Source organism: Thamnophis elegans, chromosome 5 (assembly GCF_009769535.1).
Source record: "Thamnophis elegans isolate rThaEle1 chromosome 5, rThaEle1.pri, whole genome shotgun sequence".
NCBI classification, from domain to species: domain Eukaryota; kingdom Metazoa; phylum Chordata; class Lepidosauria; order Squamata; family Colubridae; genus Thamnophis; species Thamnophis elegans.
In genome coordinates this window covers 66,918,262-66,937,228 of record NC_045545.1, presented here as the reverse complement: position 1 = coordinate 66,937,228, position 18,967 = coordinate 66,918,262, and the positions used below count along the sequence as shown (strand labels likewise).

General features: G+C 39.6%; 1 protein-coding gene across 1 annotated transcript in view; it reads left to right on the top strand.

Annotated features, from left to right (window-relative positions):
* SNTA1 (syntrophin alpha 1) overlaps positions 1 to 16,572 on the top strand; it is a 58,187-nt gene extending 41,615 nt beyond the window's left edge. The window contains exons 3-8 of the mRNA XM_032218854.1: positions 5,781 to 5,976; positions 8,125 to 8,332; positions 9,138 to 9,268; positions 11,318 to 11,514; positions 12,061 to 12,248; positions 15,402 to 16,572. Coding sequence (XP_032074745.1) covers positions 5,781 to 5,976; positions 8,125 to 8,332; positions 9,138 to 9,268; positions 11,318 to 11,514; positions 12,061 to 12,248; positions 15,402 to 15,494 — 1,013 coding nt within the window. The 3' untranslated portion in view covers positions 15,495 to 16,572. The remainder of the gene's footprint in view (positions 1 to 5,780; positions 5,977 to 8,124; positions 8,333 to 9,137; positions 9,269 to 11,317; positions 11,515 to 12,060; positions 12,249 to 15,401) is intronic.
* The last annotated feature ends 2,395 nt before the right edge of the window (positions 16,573 to 18,967 follow it).

Genomic DNA, 18,967 nt, shown 5'->3' with positions numbered 1-18,967 from the left:
TTGTTTGCATTTCATTTTGATTACTATTATTTTGTTAAAGAATATTTTCATTAATAACAAAAAAAACCTCCAAGAAGTATAGAGTGCATGGCCAGAATGCATTATTTAGGAAATGGAGGCATGACAATACAGAATATAGCATCCCATTGGAATCTGTCAAAGGAATATAGGTTACAGAATAATTTAGAAAAAGAATACCAGCCTTAGGATCACAAGTGGGTTACACTCCTTATTTTTTGCAGTATAAGACGCACCTTTCCCCCCAAAAAAGAGAGTGAAAATCTGGGTGCGTCTTATAGACTGAATACAGCATTTTTGGCCTACCAAAATCCCGCCCCCTATGCAAAAATGGATGTGCAGAGGGTTTGGGAGGCTTGCAAAGTCCTCCTTGTTAAATATTCCTGTCTGTTCTGAAAGGGCCAGCAACAGCTATGCTGCGCCCTGATTGGTCAGAGCGCAGCAGAAGCTGTTGCTAGCCAGACTCTGTCACTGATTGGCCGAGGTACTGCGTCAGCGGTTGCTGAGCAGTACTCGGCCCCTGATTGGTTGTAAATAGTTACATTATAGTATAAATACCTTGGCGCGATCGTCGCGAATTTGAATCGCTGTCAGCTACTGTTTTCTTTACAATAAACTTGTTCTTATTGAAGTCCTGGCTCTCGCGTCCTTCCTGCCTCGAACCTCTAAACTCCTGGGGGCTGGGGAGGGCAAAAATCAGCAAAAAATAGGACATTTTTGCTCATTTTTGCCCACCCAGCCCCCAAGAGCACTCTAAGAGCTTTCCAAACCCTCTGCATCCCCCTCTTTATTTTGCAAAAATGAGGCATGCAGAGGGTTTGGGAGGCCTGCAGAGTGCAAACACTTTAAAAAAAATTACCTCTTCAAAATCATGGTGCATCTTATACTCCAGTACGTCTTATAGTCCGACAAATATGGTACCTTAGGAAGCGGTTTGCTGGTTGTGAGCGCGCATGCACCTCTTTGGGTCTGAAACAGAGCTTCAAACATGCAGCTAATCAACACAGGGAGCTCCTGTGAGTACAGCAGGCACGACATGGAACTCAGCTGGGCAGTGTGGGTGGGGGAGGGGAGAAACAAGCCAGAAAGTTAGTGATAAATGGAGAAGATAGCGCAGGGGCGAGTGGGCGGATCCAGCCAGTGATCACAACTACCGGTTTGCCCAAAGCGGTCCAACCAGGCAGCAGCCCACCGCTGCTTAGGATCCAAAACTAATATAAGCTATACATTATTTTCCAATTGTCACATATTTTATCATTGACCAAATGCTTTACAGATTTCTGTGTGGGGACTTGAATGCAGATTCCTCTCTGAGGGAAAAGAAAATCCAAATGAAATATTCATAATTTATTGCATCCTTTAATTATTTAATATCAGCTGCAATGAAGTAATTCCAATTCATGAAACAAAGTCCATATCATTTCCCTTGCTGATGGACAAATGAGTTGTTTGTGATTCATATCTTTTTCCCTTAATCTTTTCAGTGTCAGAACAGCTATAAATGTGCATCTGTAGGAAAGAATCATGGATGCAGCCAGCTGTAGTTTTTGTTTTGAAATTCACTGCTGAAAAGACAAATCAGAGTTTCACCTTGGCTTAAAGCTCACTTTGCCTCTTCAGCTTTTGGAGAAGCCTCTGAAAATATTCTTGTGAAGGTTGTTAAGGCAGCTGGTGGAGTATCAGTTTTCAATATATGGATGCTATGTCATTAAGCCCTACCTGAAACACGCTTCCCTTTGATTTATCTTATTCTTGTATTTCTGTGTGCTATATTTCTTGTAAGCATAACTCTAAATCTGCTGTCACCGAGGAACTGTAAATACATCAATAATTATAATTATAGGATGTATCCAGCATTTCAGAATGTTAAAATATCATCAATATCATATTTTTTTCCTTGACATTTTATTAGTTTTATGAGTATTTTCACCCTTGGTGCAGAAGATGCCAGCAGAATGTAGCTTTTCTATAGTTGATTCATATTTTCTAGAACAGAATTTCCATTAGTGGGACTATCATAGAACCACAGAACTCAAAAGTTCATTGAGCCCATCTCTGTCAAGGTTCAGAAACTGAAACGAACCTGCTTTCCTATACCATAAGATCCTTCTTCTAGAATAGGGGTGTCAAATTTGATTTCATTGAGGGCCTCATCAGGGTTATATTCGACCTTGGGGGGCCAGGGTGAGTGCGGCCAGCTCGATGTCATTCATGTTGGGGGGGCCTGTGGTGGCCCGAGTGCTTTCCCAGCAAAAAATCGGCTCCCAAGCTCTGTTTCGGCTGTGATGACCAACTGCAGCCCTCTGCCAGCAAAAACAGAGCTGGGGAATGCCTCTTGCAAACCCTCTGCCAGTGAAAATGAAGCTCGGGAGAGTCACATGCAGCCCTCCCAAGCTCCATTTTCACTAGCAGAGGCACTGCAGGCTGGTCCTTCACTGTCTCCAGGACAGGCCCACAGGCCAGATCTAAGCCCCTCGCAGGCCTTGAGTTTAACACCCCTGTTCTATAACAACAGAGAAACAGTGCAGCATTCTGTTGCATCTCTGAATGCTCCACTCAGTCTTTTTTCCTCAAGGGTAATTCTCTCCATTGCTTCTTGATTCTAAGTGATTCTAGGTTATTGTAATTGTTCTTTATTATTAATTCTTGTCTGTCACCTGATCTTTTAGCCCATATGTAACAAATGTCATTCTTCCAAATGTTTGATGAATGGTTTTCTTTGCATGCTCCATTTCTGCTGAATAATAAGTACGGAAGTATGTAGCTTTGCATACATAAGCTATTTTTCACTCCTTCTCCTATCAGCTGATCAGCTGCCCATTGCAATGACAGAAGTTCCCATAGGGCTGCACTCAGTGTGATGTTGGCTGGCATCCCAGTGGCTTTTCACTGGAATGCTGGCTGGCAGTCAAAAACAGCTTGTGTAGGTAGGGACTTTTATCTGTCAAGCTGGGAACACATGTAAAAAATGTAATCTGGTTAGCATATTTTGTCAAATTTTGGGCAGTTTCTCTGCTCCATTCAACCAGTTTAAGTGGCTGCTGGATGGTGCACCCATCACAAAACAGTATGTTGAGAATCAGAGCTTAGCTTCAAGGTCCAACCTTACGCACGGAACCCTAATCCTACTTGAAATAGTTTTCATTGAAATGTTTCCATCCTTTACAAAAACAACATCTGCAAAACATGCCACATAGCCATTTAGTTCAGAGAACATGCCAATACAAAAGGGTGTATTGAAGCCTTGTGCATTGTGTAGTGTATGGCATATAGATATAGGGAGTGCATATTCCTGGTTCAGAAACACTCTGGCAGTTTAAAGAAAAGGAAATCCTTTTCTGGAACATATCAGAAGGCTGTCTAATAAGAAGGCTGATTATTCTGAAGAGGATATATCAAACTAGAAAGGGGAAGAAACTAGGCTGAATACATTTAATGAAGCGTTTCCAGTAGAAGCAACAACATGGGACACAAATTTATTTTATTTTTCTGTATCAATATTGGAATTGGCCTGAAGCAAAAGAGAAAGGCTTTGGGTTAGTTACCATCTGGTGTATTTGCATAACGATATTGGCATTTTGAGAATGTGGGTTGAGTAGATCTGTGCTGAGTGTTTTTTGGCATGTGATAGTCATTCCGTGATTGATTCATTGTGCATGCTGCCACTGGAAAAGTTGTTCTGCAGCCATCAGGCCACCACAGGGCTGCAAAAAAAAAGTTTGTTGCTAAGAGCAGGCTTATTTGTTAATGCTTGAGTTAAACCTGGGAAGAATGGCACCTACACCTATTGTGTCAGTTCAAGCAGCCGTCATCCCACACCCACTTTGGATTCTTTACTTCTTTGTGCGTTATAGTTGTATCTATCTTCAGAAAGAATTCAAACACTTCAATTAGTCCAGTATGTGGATGCCAAGAACTGTGTCGCAACAGGAGAATCAAGACTGAAGTTCTTAAAGCTCTCCACTGATTGCCAGTTTGTTATTTGGATGATTTAATAATATCCTTGAAAGCTTATTCTTTCAATGTCCCAGAATCACTGGGAGTCAGGTGACATATAATAAATTACAACTGCTATTACTATTACTACCACCATTAACTACTCTTGGGTACCAGATTCTAAAAGACAGATTGTTCCTTCATGAGATTTTCCCATCAGCAGAGGTCATCAGAGGCTTCTGGCTTTTTGACAGTAAATAGTTGGCAACCAGAAAAAACTGGCCTTTTGCCTGAGCTTTGAGTAGCCTTCAAGAATTTTCTATAATTTCTGTTAGTAAAAAGGGCATGCTTGTATGTTTTCTATATATATCTTCAAAAATTATGTATCCCAAACATTTCTTGACTATTTTGACGTTTGAATTATAGCAATACCACTTAGACTTATATACCACTTCATAGTGCTTTACAGCCCTCTCTAAGCAGTTTACAGAATCAGCCTATTAACCTCAATAATCTGGGTGTGGGCGGCATACAAGACAAATAAATAAAATAAATAAATTTTACCAACCTTGGAAGGATGGAAGTCTGAGTCAACCTTGAGCCATTCAGAATCAAATCCCTGAAGTCAGCATACGTTAGGCTGCATTCTAACCATTGCAGCACCCTGGGGCCTAGTGGTGCAGTGGCTATTATGGATTCTGGATCTCTTGTTATTCTGATAAAGTATAATTTTAAAAACCAGAAATTAAACTGTTTTTTACCATTTTGGACCAATTACAGTATAGCCTTATTAGAGGGAAGACCTTGCATATTACATTGTGGAATCAGATTTACAGCACAAAAGCCTATCCTTTGCTTTAAATTGCTCTTCATATATACACATGCTTAGGCTACAGCTATTTTTAAATTTATTTTGTATTATTTATTTTTCTTATTGTTTTTATTTCATTCTCTAAGACTTAGATGATAGATAGATGATAGATAGATAGAGAAACAGACAGACAGACATATAGATAGATACTAGACAGATGTCTTTTTTTCCCTTTCTTTCTTTTTGTGTGTGTGCCAGTCTTGACTCTTGATGACTTCTTGGGCTGTTCCTGCAGTTTTCTTGATGAGTTTTTTTGGGGGGAAGTGGATTGCCCTTGCATTCTTCCTAGGGTTGAGAAAACTGAGTGGCTCAAAACCACCCAGCTGTCTTCATGCCTAAGGCTGCTTTCTAGCCTGATGCCTTTACCACTACCACTATATTCTATATACTGTACGTGTGACTAGAACATATTTACGTGCAGTTTCAAATGTATTATCTAACTGTGGCCATTGGTGGTGTTTATCACAGAAACACAAGATAGGATAGAGATGTTGGTTATTTAATGACTCATGCTCTCTAGGAACTGAATAATTCAAAGAAAAAGTTGCAATGAATCTTTCTCTTAAGCTTGCCTTGACTATGGTGATAACATTATTTGTTTTTTCCAATACCTGTGAACTCAGTTTTTGTTAATGACTGTTTTAATTTATGTATAGAGCATCAGATGGGGTAATTGTTAATGTGTCATGAAAAATAAAAAAAAATAATCTTGCAAATAGAGGGCCTTTGCATAATTTTATACTGATTTATAAGAAAGCATATAAATAATATATAAAATGCAAATCTTCTCATTAAAGAAGGGAGGATTGCGACCAGGTAAGTTTCTGCTTGGTCTGCTACCTAGATATTAAATGTTATAGAGCAGTTATCTGTTTATGGCTCACCAATCTTCAACTAAGACCTAGACTTAATGAATTGCATATTGAAAATTCGATGTTGTTTTTCTCTATTCTAGTCAAATACATGAAGGAAATCTCTCCCTATTTTAAGAATTCCTCAACTGGGGCATCTGTAAGTTGGGATTCTTCATCAGCCTTTCAGAAGCAAGCTTCTCCAACTCTTTCCCTGCAAGACCTCAAGGAAGGGAAGAATATCCCCTTAAAAATGTGCTACATATCAAGGAAGTGTCTTCCAAATGATCCAGAAAACAGGTAACCCAATGATCACTCAAGGCGTAATGCTTGAAGAATCTGTTTGTTGGGAAAGGTATGTGACTGTATTACAAGGATAATGGTGGACTCAAACTCTCATCAATTCCAGCTTGCATTATCAATGATCAGAAAGGATAGGGTCTGAGTATGACATTATATATCCTGTTTCCCTGAAAATAAGACCTCCCTGGATAATAAGCCCAATCAGGCTTTTGAGTGCATACGCTAAAATAAGCCCTCCCCTAAAAATAAGCCCTCCCAAAAATATTGCAACCCAGCAGTAGCATTCACTGCCTCCTGCACCTCAAAAATAACAAGGCCTCCCTGAAAATAAGGCCAAGTACTTATTTCGGGGGTCAAAAGAAAATAAGACCCTGTGTTATTTTTGGGGAAACACGGTAGTATCAAATTCGATCACGTCAAAACAAGGCAAAGAAGGAGTTGAAATGAGCATTAGAATTACACTATTGCAAGCAGTTAATATTAGGACACTCATATGGAGCGAAATTCACAACTAGCCTTCTGAAAGCTTGGATGACTCTCTGCATATTGAATCATATAGCACAATGTCTTGATTACAACTGACATTTCTCACTACCCTATAAATTAGTGATAAAGCATACATAAATAATTGAATGCATGCATAAAAGGATATGTGGATTTGCATATTCATACAACTCTGAATACACTAGGTGGATTATATACTTTAAAAAAATGTCCTTGGTGGTAATCTACAGGCACTGTATTATCCTAATGTTAAGACATCAGGCAACCACCACTAAAATCTCTGGTAAAAAAGTAAACAATGTAATTTTGTAAAATTATAATTCAAAAGAAGTCATCCTTTTATCCCCAGCAATATGGGGATGGATAATGGCATAATTTAAAGAGGTTAGAAGGCTAATATTAAAGTGCTTTGAGCAGTCAACATGGGGTGTCATTACTTTTCATTTGGATAGGAAAATGAGATGTATGATATTTTCTACAATGCAAACACAACTAGATTAAATATGGGTCCTAAAATAATAGTGGGATTGTCAGAGGGGTCATAGATATATTGTCAGCCCCACTAGGTAGACCAGACCAGGAAATCATCTCCACAGGAAAATTAGAACTACTTTTATTAAGATTGGCTATAATAACAGAATCTTGCAAGTCTGAATGTGTTGTACTTCCTGTCTTTCTTGTATCCCAATCATTCAAGGAGGCATCTGCCATTGTTACTTCTTAATATTATCTTGTTTCTCAGGACTTAAAAATGTCTTGGCTTTTTTTCTTTTTTTGCCAAGTTCTTGCATATTCTCAATGAGGTCATTTTCCTTACTCTCTACATAGATCTATTTTATTTACTTATTTTAATGTGCCTTTAGGCCACTGGTCACAAAAAATTCTGAACAGCGTACATCCAAACATTTGCAAATATATAATAAAACAATAAGGCACTAGGAATATGAATGTCTTAAACCAAGAAATTCCATTGCTAGAGAGAATGATATCACAGCCAAGATCTGCTGGAATAACCACATTTAATCCCCTTTCTGAACCCCACATCAAGCTGAGGCCACATGGCTATCTGGAGAATACTGTGCCCCAAAAAAGTGAGATAATAACTGAGACATGGGATAATAACTGAAACTAACCATGATCAGTGAGAATGCATAAGAGCCGTGGTGGTGCAGTTGTTAGAGTGCAGTACTGCAGGCTATTTCTGCTGACTGCCGGCTGCCTGCAATTTGGCAGTTCAAATCTCACCAGGCTCAAGGTTGAGTCAGCCTTCCATATTTCTGAGGTGGGTAAAATGAGGACCCAGATTGTTGGGGGTGATATGCTGACACTGTAAAACTGCTTAGAGGGGGCTGCAAAGCACTGTGAAGCAATAGATAAGTCTAAGTGCTATTGCAAAGTGCTATTGGTATTCCAAAAACAGAAGAATATGAAGAGAATGTACTAGGAGTGGGCAGTCCTGCTGATACCTAGATCCTGAACCAAGAGATGCCTTATAATTGACAGTATCTTGACTTAAAGCTAAAAGCCAACCAGCTCTCAAATTAGTGATGTGGAAATTCAGAAAAAGTGCTGGGCGTTTTATGACAACAGCTTGCATTTGGGCTCCCCACATTTCAGTCTTAAGGAAAATTCATCTTGCAGGTACCTAGAAGTGTGCTCAGCAGATGGACGGGTCTCCTTGTTCCTTCGAGCAAAAGAGGAAGCATCTGCCCAGTCTTGGTTCAATGCTATTCATAGCAATGTTAGTGTTCTGTTGCCAAGAGTCAAAGAGGAGCTGAAGACCTTACAATCAGGACTTGGCATTGTAGGAAATAGAGACATCAAGCACATTGGCTGGCTCACAGAACAGGTAAGTTTGGGGTTCCTGGTTTGATTTGCATTGATTCTAGGGAGAAAAAAATTGTAGTATTCATTGATCAGGGAAGACAAATTCATGTTAAAATCAGGGGCGAGCAACATAGAATTTGCATGCAAATCCCCCTTTTTTGTAGCTCCTAGATCCTCTCTAACCCCAGTTTTTAATAGCATAGTTTCTGCTCATTTGAAGGTTGGAAACATATAGATATTTTTAAAGTTGTTCTTGCTGGAGTGTGTCTCACTATCATAGTATAGATTTTGCATGCCTCTGTGTCTTGTGTTCAGTTTATAGCATTTATGTTATAGCTGAGAAAGGCCTTTGAATGAAACTCAAGAAAGCATTTGTCATTTTGTACAGATGTTTCTTAGACCACGTGGACTAACTCAGCTTTCTCTGAGTCTAGAACAAGGGTCTCAAACTGGCAACCCACAGGCCGGATGCATCACGCACAGGCCACGCCCACCCCAGCTGCCTTGAAAGGGGAAAAATCACAAAACATCATGTGACGGCAATGTGACACGGCGAGTTTGACACCCATGATCTAGAAAGATTATCATAACATCAATAGAAGAAGAATAGAAAGAGGATAATCGTATACAAAGTCCAAGAATTCCTTTGATTCTGTTGCTCTGGTACTTGTCACTCCACTATACCTAGTGATGTGCTTTATTCAAATATACTTTTTACAAGATGCCAGCAGGAACATCACTTCCATTCTTAGTGGGCATTTTTCCAGTGGCATATGTGAACTTGGCTGCCATTCTGACAGCTGCACCTTTTACGTTCTTATTTGCAGCTCCCAGGCGATGGGACAAAAAATATCCTTGCCATTCTCACAGAGAAGGAGCTTCTTTTCTATGGCAATCTTCCCCAAAACAGAGATGCTCTGAACAAGCCAACTCACAGATTCCCTCTTATAGCCACCAGGTAACTACAAACGACAGAAGTTTGGCTTAGGGATGTTGGTCTCTTTTCTTCCAGGGAAGGCATTTTGGAAAAGGTACATTTTTGAATAATGGGTTACAGCAGAGCTGTCAAACTCGCGGACCACAGGTTGGATGCATCACGCACTGGCCATGCCTGGTTTAGCAAAGGGGGGGGGGGGAGTCCCAATACGTCACGCGAAGCCAGCATGATGACACGAGTTTGACACCCCTGGGTTACAGCATCTTAGCTCCAGGGAATGTTCCCTCTTTAATGAAGTACTGTCTTCTGTCCATCCTGGCTGATCCTTATATTGCAGCTGCCCTAGAGGTGGAACAAAGTGAAAGAGGGAGGTTGTGTAGCAAAATGTCTTTTTGTTGTTGTTGTTGAAGTACACTTGGAGTCATAAAAGATTGGTCTATTGCAACTTGTAATTGTAAATGCATTCTGGCTGCTGTCTCCCCCCCTCCCTCCCTCCCTCCCTCCCTCCCTCCCTCCCTCCTTACCTATCTATCTATCTACCTATCTATCTACCTATCTACCTATCTACCTATCTACCTATCTATCTACCTATCTACCTATCTACCTATCTACCTATCTACCTATCTATCTATCGTAACTTGAAGGTTTTGGAGACAGCTCCATATGAATGCAATCCTCAGTTTCTGCACCTGCAATCAGTGCAAAGTTTACTTCCATCCTATGCCTGCAAGCCATTCATTCTACAGGACTGGGATGTTCCAATAAAGGGAGAACATATCCAGTGCAAAACATACCAGGATGAGCAATATTGTATTGATGGGCAAAAATGCTTCCACAAACACCACCTTTGGTACTTAACCAGCTTCACTGCTACACTTGACTTTGTTTGTTTGAGATTATTTTGATTGGAAAAAAGGAAGCTAAAATTCTTCCCAAAATGCAATTTTTTATCACACAGGCATTCTTAAATCTATTAAATAGACTTAGGGAATTTTAGAGGGAAAAGGGTAGGGAAAGCAGGTTTCTCAAATGCTTGTATCAGAAATAGTGCAAACGTCCCTGTAGGAAGAATGTTTGTCCTGGTGCCCTGAGGGTTTTCTAAGGTTTTACTGCCACCTTGTGCCAAGAGAATGACAGAAATAGAAGAGGAACATAACTGGTCATCCTAAATAGGAAGCAAAATAAATGACACATCTTCCCAAGCCCTAATGTGTCAGCAAAGCCACCCTTTCAAATCACCCTTTACATACATGAGATTTCATTATCTTGAGATTTTGGTAAAATATTTATTTGAAGAGTCTGAGAATTCCCTTAAGTCTTCTCAATAATGGGCCCTTGGAAATGTTTGTGTTGCCCTTGCAGTTGAGAAAGAATGTTTTTTATCGTTGTGATTAGTCCTTTGCTCCTTGGATTGAATTGTGTCCTTTTATTTTGTCTTGGATACAGAGGCCCTAGCCTTTTGTTCCCACCTGCGTTTTCTCTTGCTGGAAACAATTTCACCAGGCACTTAAAGACCTAGTTCGTATGCATGGCCCTTCCTGGGATGTTAATTTCATTTCTAAATGTAATCAAGTCGCTTCCTTTGTTGATTTTTTTAAAAAAGGAATTGCCTAGAGTCATTTTAATAACTTCCAAGAGCCAACCTTCTATTGCTAGAGTGCGATTGGATCTGTAACTTCAAAGGACTTCATATCGGAGTCCAGTTATTAATTAACTCCGTGTTTCTGCATGAATGAAAAAGAGAAAAATAGAGCCGGAAAAGGAAAAAGCGATCTAATTAATACTATTAATATTATTATTATTTCTCTTGTACAGAAGCCTAGTGCAAGATAGGGAACCTGAGGGAGCTACAACAATGGTGCAAGAGTGGCCTCTAGTGGCTGTTATCACACATGATTAGTCAATAACAGAAAACTCAAACAAAAACGGCTTTTTTTTTCTGGCGACTGCTACACACTTTACCTAACAATAAGCCTGTCTTTGTACTTGATAAAGAGCCACGTATCCAGTTGCAATTAATGATCTTTATATCTAAAACTTTATTTTTTTTCCACCCCCTGATCCATCCAGGCTTGTGCACTCTGGCCCATCAAAAGGTTCTTTATTGTACGACACAGAACTCTCATTCGCTTTGCGGACTGGAACGAAGAAAGGTGTGGAAACACATCTGTTTAGTGTGGAGACACACCGGGACTTAGCCACATGGACAAGAATGCTGGTGGATGGTTGCCATAATGCGGCCGAGTGTGTCCAGGAAGTGTCAACTGGTGAGCAAGCAGATGGGCTTCATGCTTGGGGTTTCCCATAGAAACTTTAATGAACTGGGATGTCAGCATGGGTCTGCTTGCTTGGAAAACTTTTCTGCTTGCCAATTCTGCATTGTAATACCAATATAGAATTAGGCATTCTTTGGCAAGAATCTTATTGTGCTGCTTAATTTAGTAATTTCAAGCATGACAGGGCAACTTATTACGAGAGAGGCCAGTATTGGCAATAAAGTTAGCAAACCCAGTCCATCATGAAAGTTGTAGATTAGTTGCTGCCAATACTTTTTGTAATGTCTATGATGCCCAAAAAATGAGTAATAGTACTTTTGATTGAAGTCCTTTTTTTCTTTTCGTCCCCTTCAATGTTTGTATTATTGAAGTAGAAAATAATTTGGTACATAGTGAAGTAACTCGCGGTAATTTGATTTATAATTTGAATTACATTTGAATGCAATTAACATTTAGTTTTTGTCCTCTCCACTAAAATTATCGCTTCTTCTTCTAATGAAGTAGATTTATATATTTTTTCTGTTTTTCCCCCCTTAGCCTGTACATGGAATGGGAGGGACTGCACCCTGTCCATCCATATTGACAAGGGTTTCACCATTTCCACCCTTGAGCCAGGCCTCACCAATGTTGTTCTTCTCCAGCAACCCTTTGAGAAGCTGCAGATGTCTTCAGATGATGGATCCAAGATGCTTCACCTGGATTTTGGCAGCTCAGAGGGAGAGATTGTGGGTTTCCTTTTTTGCTTTATTTAGTGTGTATGTCTCTGTGTGTGTAGCCTTTACTTTGATAACTGAAAATAGCTTAAGTGGATGTTGTCTGTAATTATATCGCCACTATAAACACTCTTTCAGGAAGGTTGGATTGAGAGAATGACTCACCTAAAGTCATCCTGTATGTTATGTATTTAATTGGGGATGGACTTTAGTCTGTCTGTTTCAAATCCATACCTTAACAACCAGAAACTAAGGTTTGTTTTCTTCTTTTGTTCTTTCGATAAGTTTACAGGAAGTGGTATGGAGTTCCTGTATCTTAATGACGCCTGGGCAAGGGAGCAACATGATTCTCCTTGGCTATTTAGGTTGTCTCAAATCTTCCTCCAACAGTCCCAGTAGCTGAAAGGGGCCTGTAAGATGAAGTGATATAATGTGGCTACTTTGCTTTTAGAGCAGGGGTGAAATCAACTTACTATCGCTACGGTTTGCAAATGTGAGCGTTAGTGCACGTTCGTTTCACTCGCATGTGCTACCTCTGTACATGCGCAGGACCTTCCGCGCATGCGCAGAGCGTCAAAAACGAGACATGATTATGGATGGGTGGATCCTGCTACTGAGTGCACCTGCAAAGGTAAGTAGAATAGCGAGGGAGGGGGATCCGCTGTGCTACGCGATTTTGATTACCTAGAAAGCAGGAAATCTGACAATTTTAGCTAATACAAATCGTGTGTCACAGCTGATTGTCGGAAATATGGTAGCATTTTTTTATTACCAGTTCAGGCGAACTGGTAGCATTTTTTACTACCGGTTTACACCGGTCCGAACAGGTAGCATTTTACCCCTGTTTTAGAGGAAAGAAATGTTTCATGAAGCAAAGTACCCTATCATCTATACTGTAGTGGTAGAATTCCAATTATTTGCATAGCCAATGACAAAACAGTGTGGAAATTGGAGAGAATAAAGCTGAATACAGAATGATGTGCGAAAGATGTTGCAGTCCTTGGGAGAAGCTCCTCAGTCCCTTGCCAGGCCTTGCCTAGAAATTTGAGAGGCATTTTCCCCTTCCCTTGTTGTGCTCTCCTAACTGCAATGTTTGCAGTAACAAAAATAATAGAAGCTTCACTGAAAAACTGTTTTCTATAATTTCCTAAACTGTGCCCCAAAGGGAGAAGGCTTTTCTGAGTGAACCTGATAGAATCCCTTTTGCTCAGGACTTCAGATGTTTGGCCAAAACCCCTCGTGGGCTTGCTGTTTTGTGAGACCAAACATGGATGTTGTTAGATAAGCTCCCCGTTGGGAGAGCGAGTACGTTCAGCAAAGCGTTGTGAGAGTTGTGTTGGAGAACACACAAACCAGCATACAGAGACACTGCAGTTTAAATAGGCTTTTACTTTCGTGGAAATAGAGGTATCAGAGTCCATCAAACAGTCATACACGGATAAGACAGTCAGTCATCAATGTCTTTCAGTTAAGGGATAATCCAAATAACATAGTCCAGTATCATATAATCAGTTCAGTACTCAAAGTTTGCTAGCAGCTGCAAAAGTTACAATAGCTCAGGGCACTTTCTAACAGCTAGCTTCCAAAACACTCAGATCAGATTAGCCCAGCATCTAACGAACAGAGAGCTAACAGTCATTCTGGCTCCCTCTTATGGTCGATTGAGGAAAACAGCAACCAATCACATTTTACAGTATGATTTAAAGAAACAGGTATAACATTGTTACATGATTTATATATTGCCAACACAACCATTAGAATTATATTCCTAACAGATGTGGTGAAAATAATGTTTAGGTCAACATTCTCCGATCCAGGAGGCCTTCAGATACGAGGACTTCCTTTAATTCCTTAAGTTGTTGGCCAGTGTTGAGAATTTTGGGAGTTGAATTTCATACATCTAGAGGGAGGAAACATTAGAGAATGCCAGAAAGGCCATGCATGAGTTTGAATTCCTAATCAGAATGTCACATTCAGATAAGCAAGGCAATAATTGATTTAGAAGCATGCTTTTAAAAAAAAAAACTGTCAAGGGAAAATCTTGGTCTGTGCATTGTGCCTATGCATAATATTTAGTTATTGTGCAATTAGAGATTTTATGTGGTGAATTAGAAAATGCCTTTCTCAGTTCTTATAACAATGAGGAGAAACAGCAACCAAGAGGTTTCAGTGAATAATATGTGGCATCTTGGATAGTTCCTCAAACACTTTTAGGGGCGGACTCCTCACCTGCTCTCACCATCCCAATCATTCTTTCTTTCTGTCCCTCCACTATTTATTTAAGAATAAACATAAAGCATGATAGCAAAATGGATTATGCAGAGATGCAACTACCTTCACATTTATACAGAGGTGGGCGGCACATAAATTAACAATTGGTTCGCCCAGCACCAAAAATGTGAGCGCACGTGCATGCGCTTTGCTCGTGTGCCTTGGGCATGCATGCGGCATAAAAAACAAGGCTAAATAGAATAGCATAGCACTGCATTTATATGTAGGGATTTAAAATGTAGATGGCGTACTGTTCTATTATTACTATACTATTACTATCACTATTATCACTATTATTACTATTATTATATACTTTATTCGTTAAACATGAAACTCAGCCAACTGAACATTCAAAAATTCATTACAAATACCAGTGACTGGTGCTAATTGTTGATATGATTTGCTGCCAGCATCCTAGGTATCAACCAAGGATGATGATGATGATGATGATGATGATGATGATGATGATGATGATGATGATACAGCCTTTGTGGCTGGTTGGTAGCTCAACAGCTCGAGTCCTAACAAAGGACCTATGAATTTTTTATTATTATTTGCAATTCACCATAAACAATGGCTGATGTAAATTTAATTAGCCAAGAACTGTGCTCTTAATTTTTGTTACCCACAAGAGGTAATGAGAATTGGTCTGCAATATGTTAATGCTGTAGACTTCTTATATATTAATGAATACATTAGAACTGACTATCCCCTGCAACACTGGGTGCAGTGACTCCTTACTGGAGATATTCAGGAAGCAATGAATTTGATAGACACTTCTGGTTTTGCTACTTGCTAACTATTACCCAGCTAGTGGCATAGACTAGAAAATGTACGGAGGCGAAATGTGGTGTATAGCTTATTCATCAATATCTGTATTTCCTTTCACTGCAGCAACTAGATCTTCATTCCTGTCCCAAAACAATTGTCTTCATCATCCACTCATTCCTCTCTGCCAAGGTGACCCGGCTTGGGTTATTGGCATAGGGACAAAGAGCGAACTATGGAGAGAAGCAAGACTTCATGCAATCTATGCAGTATGGTTCTACCTTCATGGTGAAAATAAAGAGTTGAAATACTGACTGGAGCAAGAACTACATGGTGCAAAGCACCCACAGCTAAAAAATACCCACCTGTTAGAATTCCAGGTCAGCAGAAGGAAGCGAATGGACAGCTGTCCAGAATTTTCATCTTAAGACTTGACGACTGATACCAAGATAGGATATATTACATCTCCATCCCATCTCCTACATCAGAGATGATACTGGTGAAGGTGTCAAACCAATCCAATTTAGCCATCATATTAGTGCCTTGAAGATGATATTTTATATATACGTAAATATATATATATACAGTATCAAATTTATTTGTATCAAGGTTTTATATTTATATATAGTTCATTTGCTGTCTTAGTGGCTTTTAGTCTAGAGTTTAAACACTATTTTAGACCCAAGCTACTACAGTGTAGTGACCTATTTGGGATTAATCCACTGAAGCCAGAAGGATTTATTTTTAAGTGAATATGCATTGGGTTGGACTGAAAATTCAGTGAAAATGCATAAGATTTAGCATAAAGCCATTTTTTACACACAGCAGACACAAGTTAACTGTCTAAAACCAACCTTTTTTATTTATCTAAAATTTGGAGATAGTTACAGAAGCCTTTTTTAAGGAAACAGCAGGAAATAATTTTAATTTTGCTTAATCTTAGCCCCATAGTTTTTATTTGTCAAATATAACTGGAGGTGCTTTTTTTGACAGGGGAAGCAATTAATTTTATAAGCTAAAATTGTGCATGAAATTTGTTTTCATTTTTGTCAGAATAAATCTAGATTGCTGAAGATGACTAAAGCAAACCTTTTCCAATTTATCTTGAAAGTAATGTTTGGAATTACTCATTGAGCTTGAAATTTATCAATTTTTGACACAACAGTGGCTTTCTCATTTCAATTTAATTTTTAATTGGAGTGGCTTTCTAGCTGCCAACTGCTGCCATGGTTATCAGTCTAATCAGGGTCCTGTTGTTTAATAATGTTAACTATATTAAAACTGCCTACGCAACTTTTCATGTTTTGCTCTTCTAATAAGTTTTAATTTATATATTAGTCAATTAAGATTAGGGGAACTGTAACACACACTTTCTAAACACAGCATGACTATTAACTAAATGAATGCTGACAATGATAATTTTTTAAAATGTCAAATGTACATAGAAATTTAAAGTTGTCATTACAGAGTTTCTTAGATAGGATCCCAGGATCCAGAAGGTTGGGCAAATTGGTCCCTCAAAGGTTAAAATAGATCCAATCAACCAGGAGTGAAATTCAGCAGGTTCTGGAGAACCGGTAGTGGAAATTTTGAGTAGTTTAGAGAACCAGAAAATACCACCTCTGGCTGGCCACAGAGTGGGGTGGGAATGGAGATTTTGCAATATCCTTCCCCTGCCACGCCCACCAAGCCACGCCCACAAAACCAGTAGTAAAAAAAATTGAATTTCACCACTGCAAACAACCCAATCACCTTTTACCCAAAGCTGCTTTAAAAAAAAGGGGGGCAGCCATGCTTGATTTATTCAGCTTTTCTTTTTCAGTTTCTGCACAACCTCAGCCGTTTCCTCACTGTTGTCAGCAAATGCAGAAGACAAAGGAGTAAATCTTTATCCTACCGAGGATTATAGTGTTGCTGCAACGAACAAACAAATATAGCATGCCGTTTTGTCTTGGGAGAGGTTTCTAAAGGGAGAGGCAGGAATGGCCCCTGTGATTTTATGGGCACAAAATATGTGCTGTGGAATTGGGTGATTTTATGTACATAACTCTCCAACTATATCACTGTGTGTATGCTATTAGTATTCACCAGAGCACAAAATAACACTGCAAGAAATAGATTGCTGCTAAACAAACAATGATTAGATTATATTGCACTTATAACAAGAACTTTAGCTGATGGCATAATAGAAGTGACTGATGAAGACATCCATTCTACGTATATAAATGAGCAGGAAAGAGGAATACATAAACGATGGGAAAGATACACAGATCCTACAGCTGTGAAGGACAAAAAGGCTTTGTCTCAGGTGTGTAGCGCTAAGAACAGGCATACTGTGAGTTTTCAAAATCATAGTGATTGTCTTAATCTGCCTCTTAGCTGGTACCAGGAGATCCAGCTGTTTCTACAACTGACCACAGATTTCCTACAAAAGGGAACTTTGGAAAGCTTGCTGAGATGAATGGTCTCTTTAAAAGTTGATAAGCCCATTTTAGAAGAGAAAACCATCTTTTGATATAGTGTGCCAATCGGTTCCCCCGATTGATTCTCCTCGGCACTTTTGGCCACAACACAAGGAAGGCTTTTCTGTGTGTTTCTATAGCCTGGAAGATTGTTGTCCTGTGTGTTCTGATCGAGGCTTCCCAAGAGCATGCAGCAAACTCCTTGTCCTTGCAAAATCCCCTTTTATTAATTTACAGTGAATTCTTCTCATTCACAACCGAGAAGGATTCACGATCACACACCTTATCTGGCTTGGAGAGCTGACAGGTCGATATCTGCAGAACTTGGCAAGGAGTCTCAAAGAGTCACTAACGAATTAGAGAACTTAATTGTCTCCTTCAAGCTCCACTCCCCTTTCACACCTCTTTTATTTCCTCTGGGAGGGTCCATTCATCATCTGGCCTTACTCTCAAGTCGACCCCTGCTCTTTAGTTGTCCCCTTTGTCTGGAAACTCTGTGCATGTGCACACTGGAAACAGGCTCCAGCTATTCATCTGCCTCACTGACGTCTGACTCTGAAAGCAGCTGATAACTGGCATACACCTGTGGCCTTCGCTCTGCCTCCCGACACAGAGCCCTCATCAGAGCCTTCCCCAGACTCCAGGACTGGCCCATGTTCCTCCCAACCTAACTGTCTGAATCTGTCTGATTTCCTTTGTTTTACTTTTTAAGAACATGGTGGCAATATCAAGAGAAGTTTCACATACCATTTAGGAGGGTATTTTGTTAACCAAATGTTTTATTTTGTTATTGAATTTTAGCCACATATTTGAAACTTTGAGGATTACAAAAATGTGATGGAAGGGAGAGGGGTAGGCACATTCATTAAATAGGTTGGTTTCTCACTCTTATTATAGCAAAACAAAAACACCCCCCCCCCACAAGGCAGCCATAGGTAATGAGAAGAAATATTCCTGGCTGTCAATCTCCCAGCTACATATACTTAAGGTACGTGTCTATCCATTATCACAAACTTTCTTTTGAGAAACTTTCACTGACTTGGCTAATATTCCTAGTTTTTCAATTATCTCCATGTTTAGCAATAAATGATAGCATGTGTACATACAGGCACTTAATCATTCATATTAGCCTTTTCCAATCCAGTACCTTCTATTTAGATTGGTTGAAAGGAGATGCTCACTGGGAATTCTGAAAACCTACCTAACTGGGGGAGGACTAGTTGAGGAAGA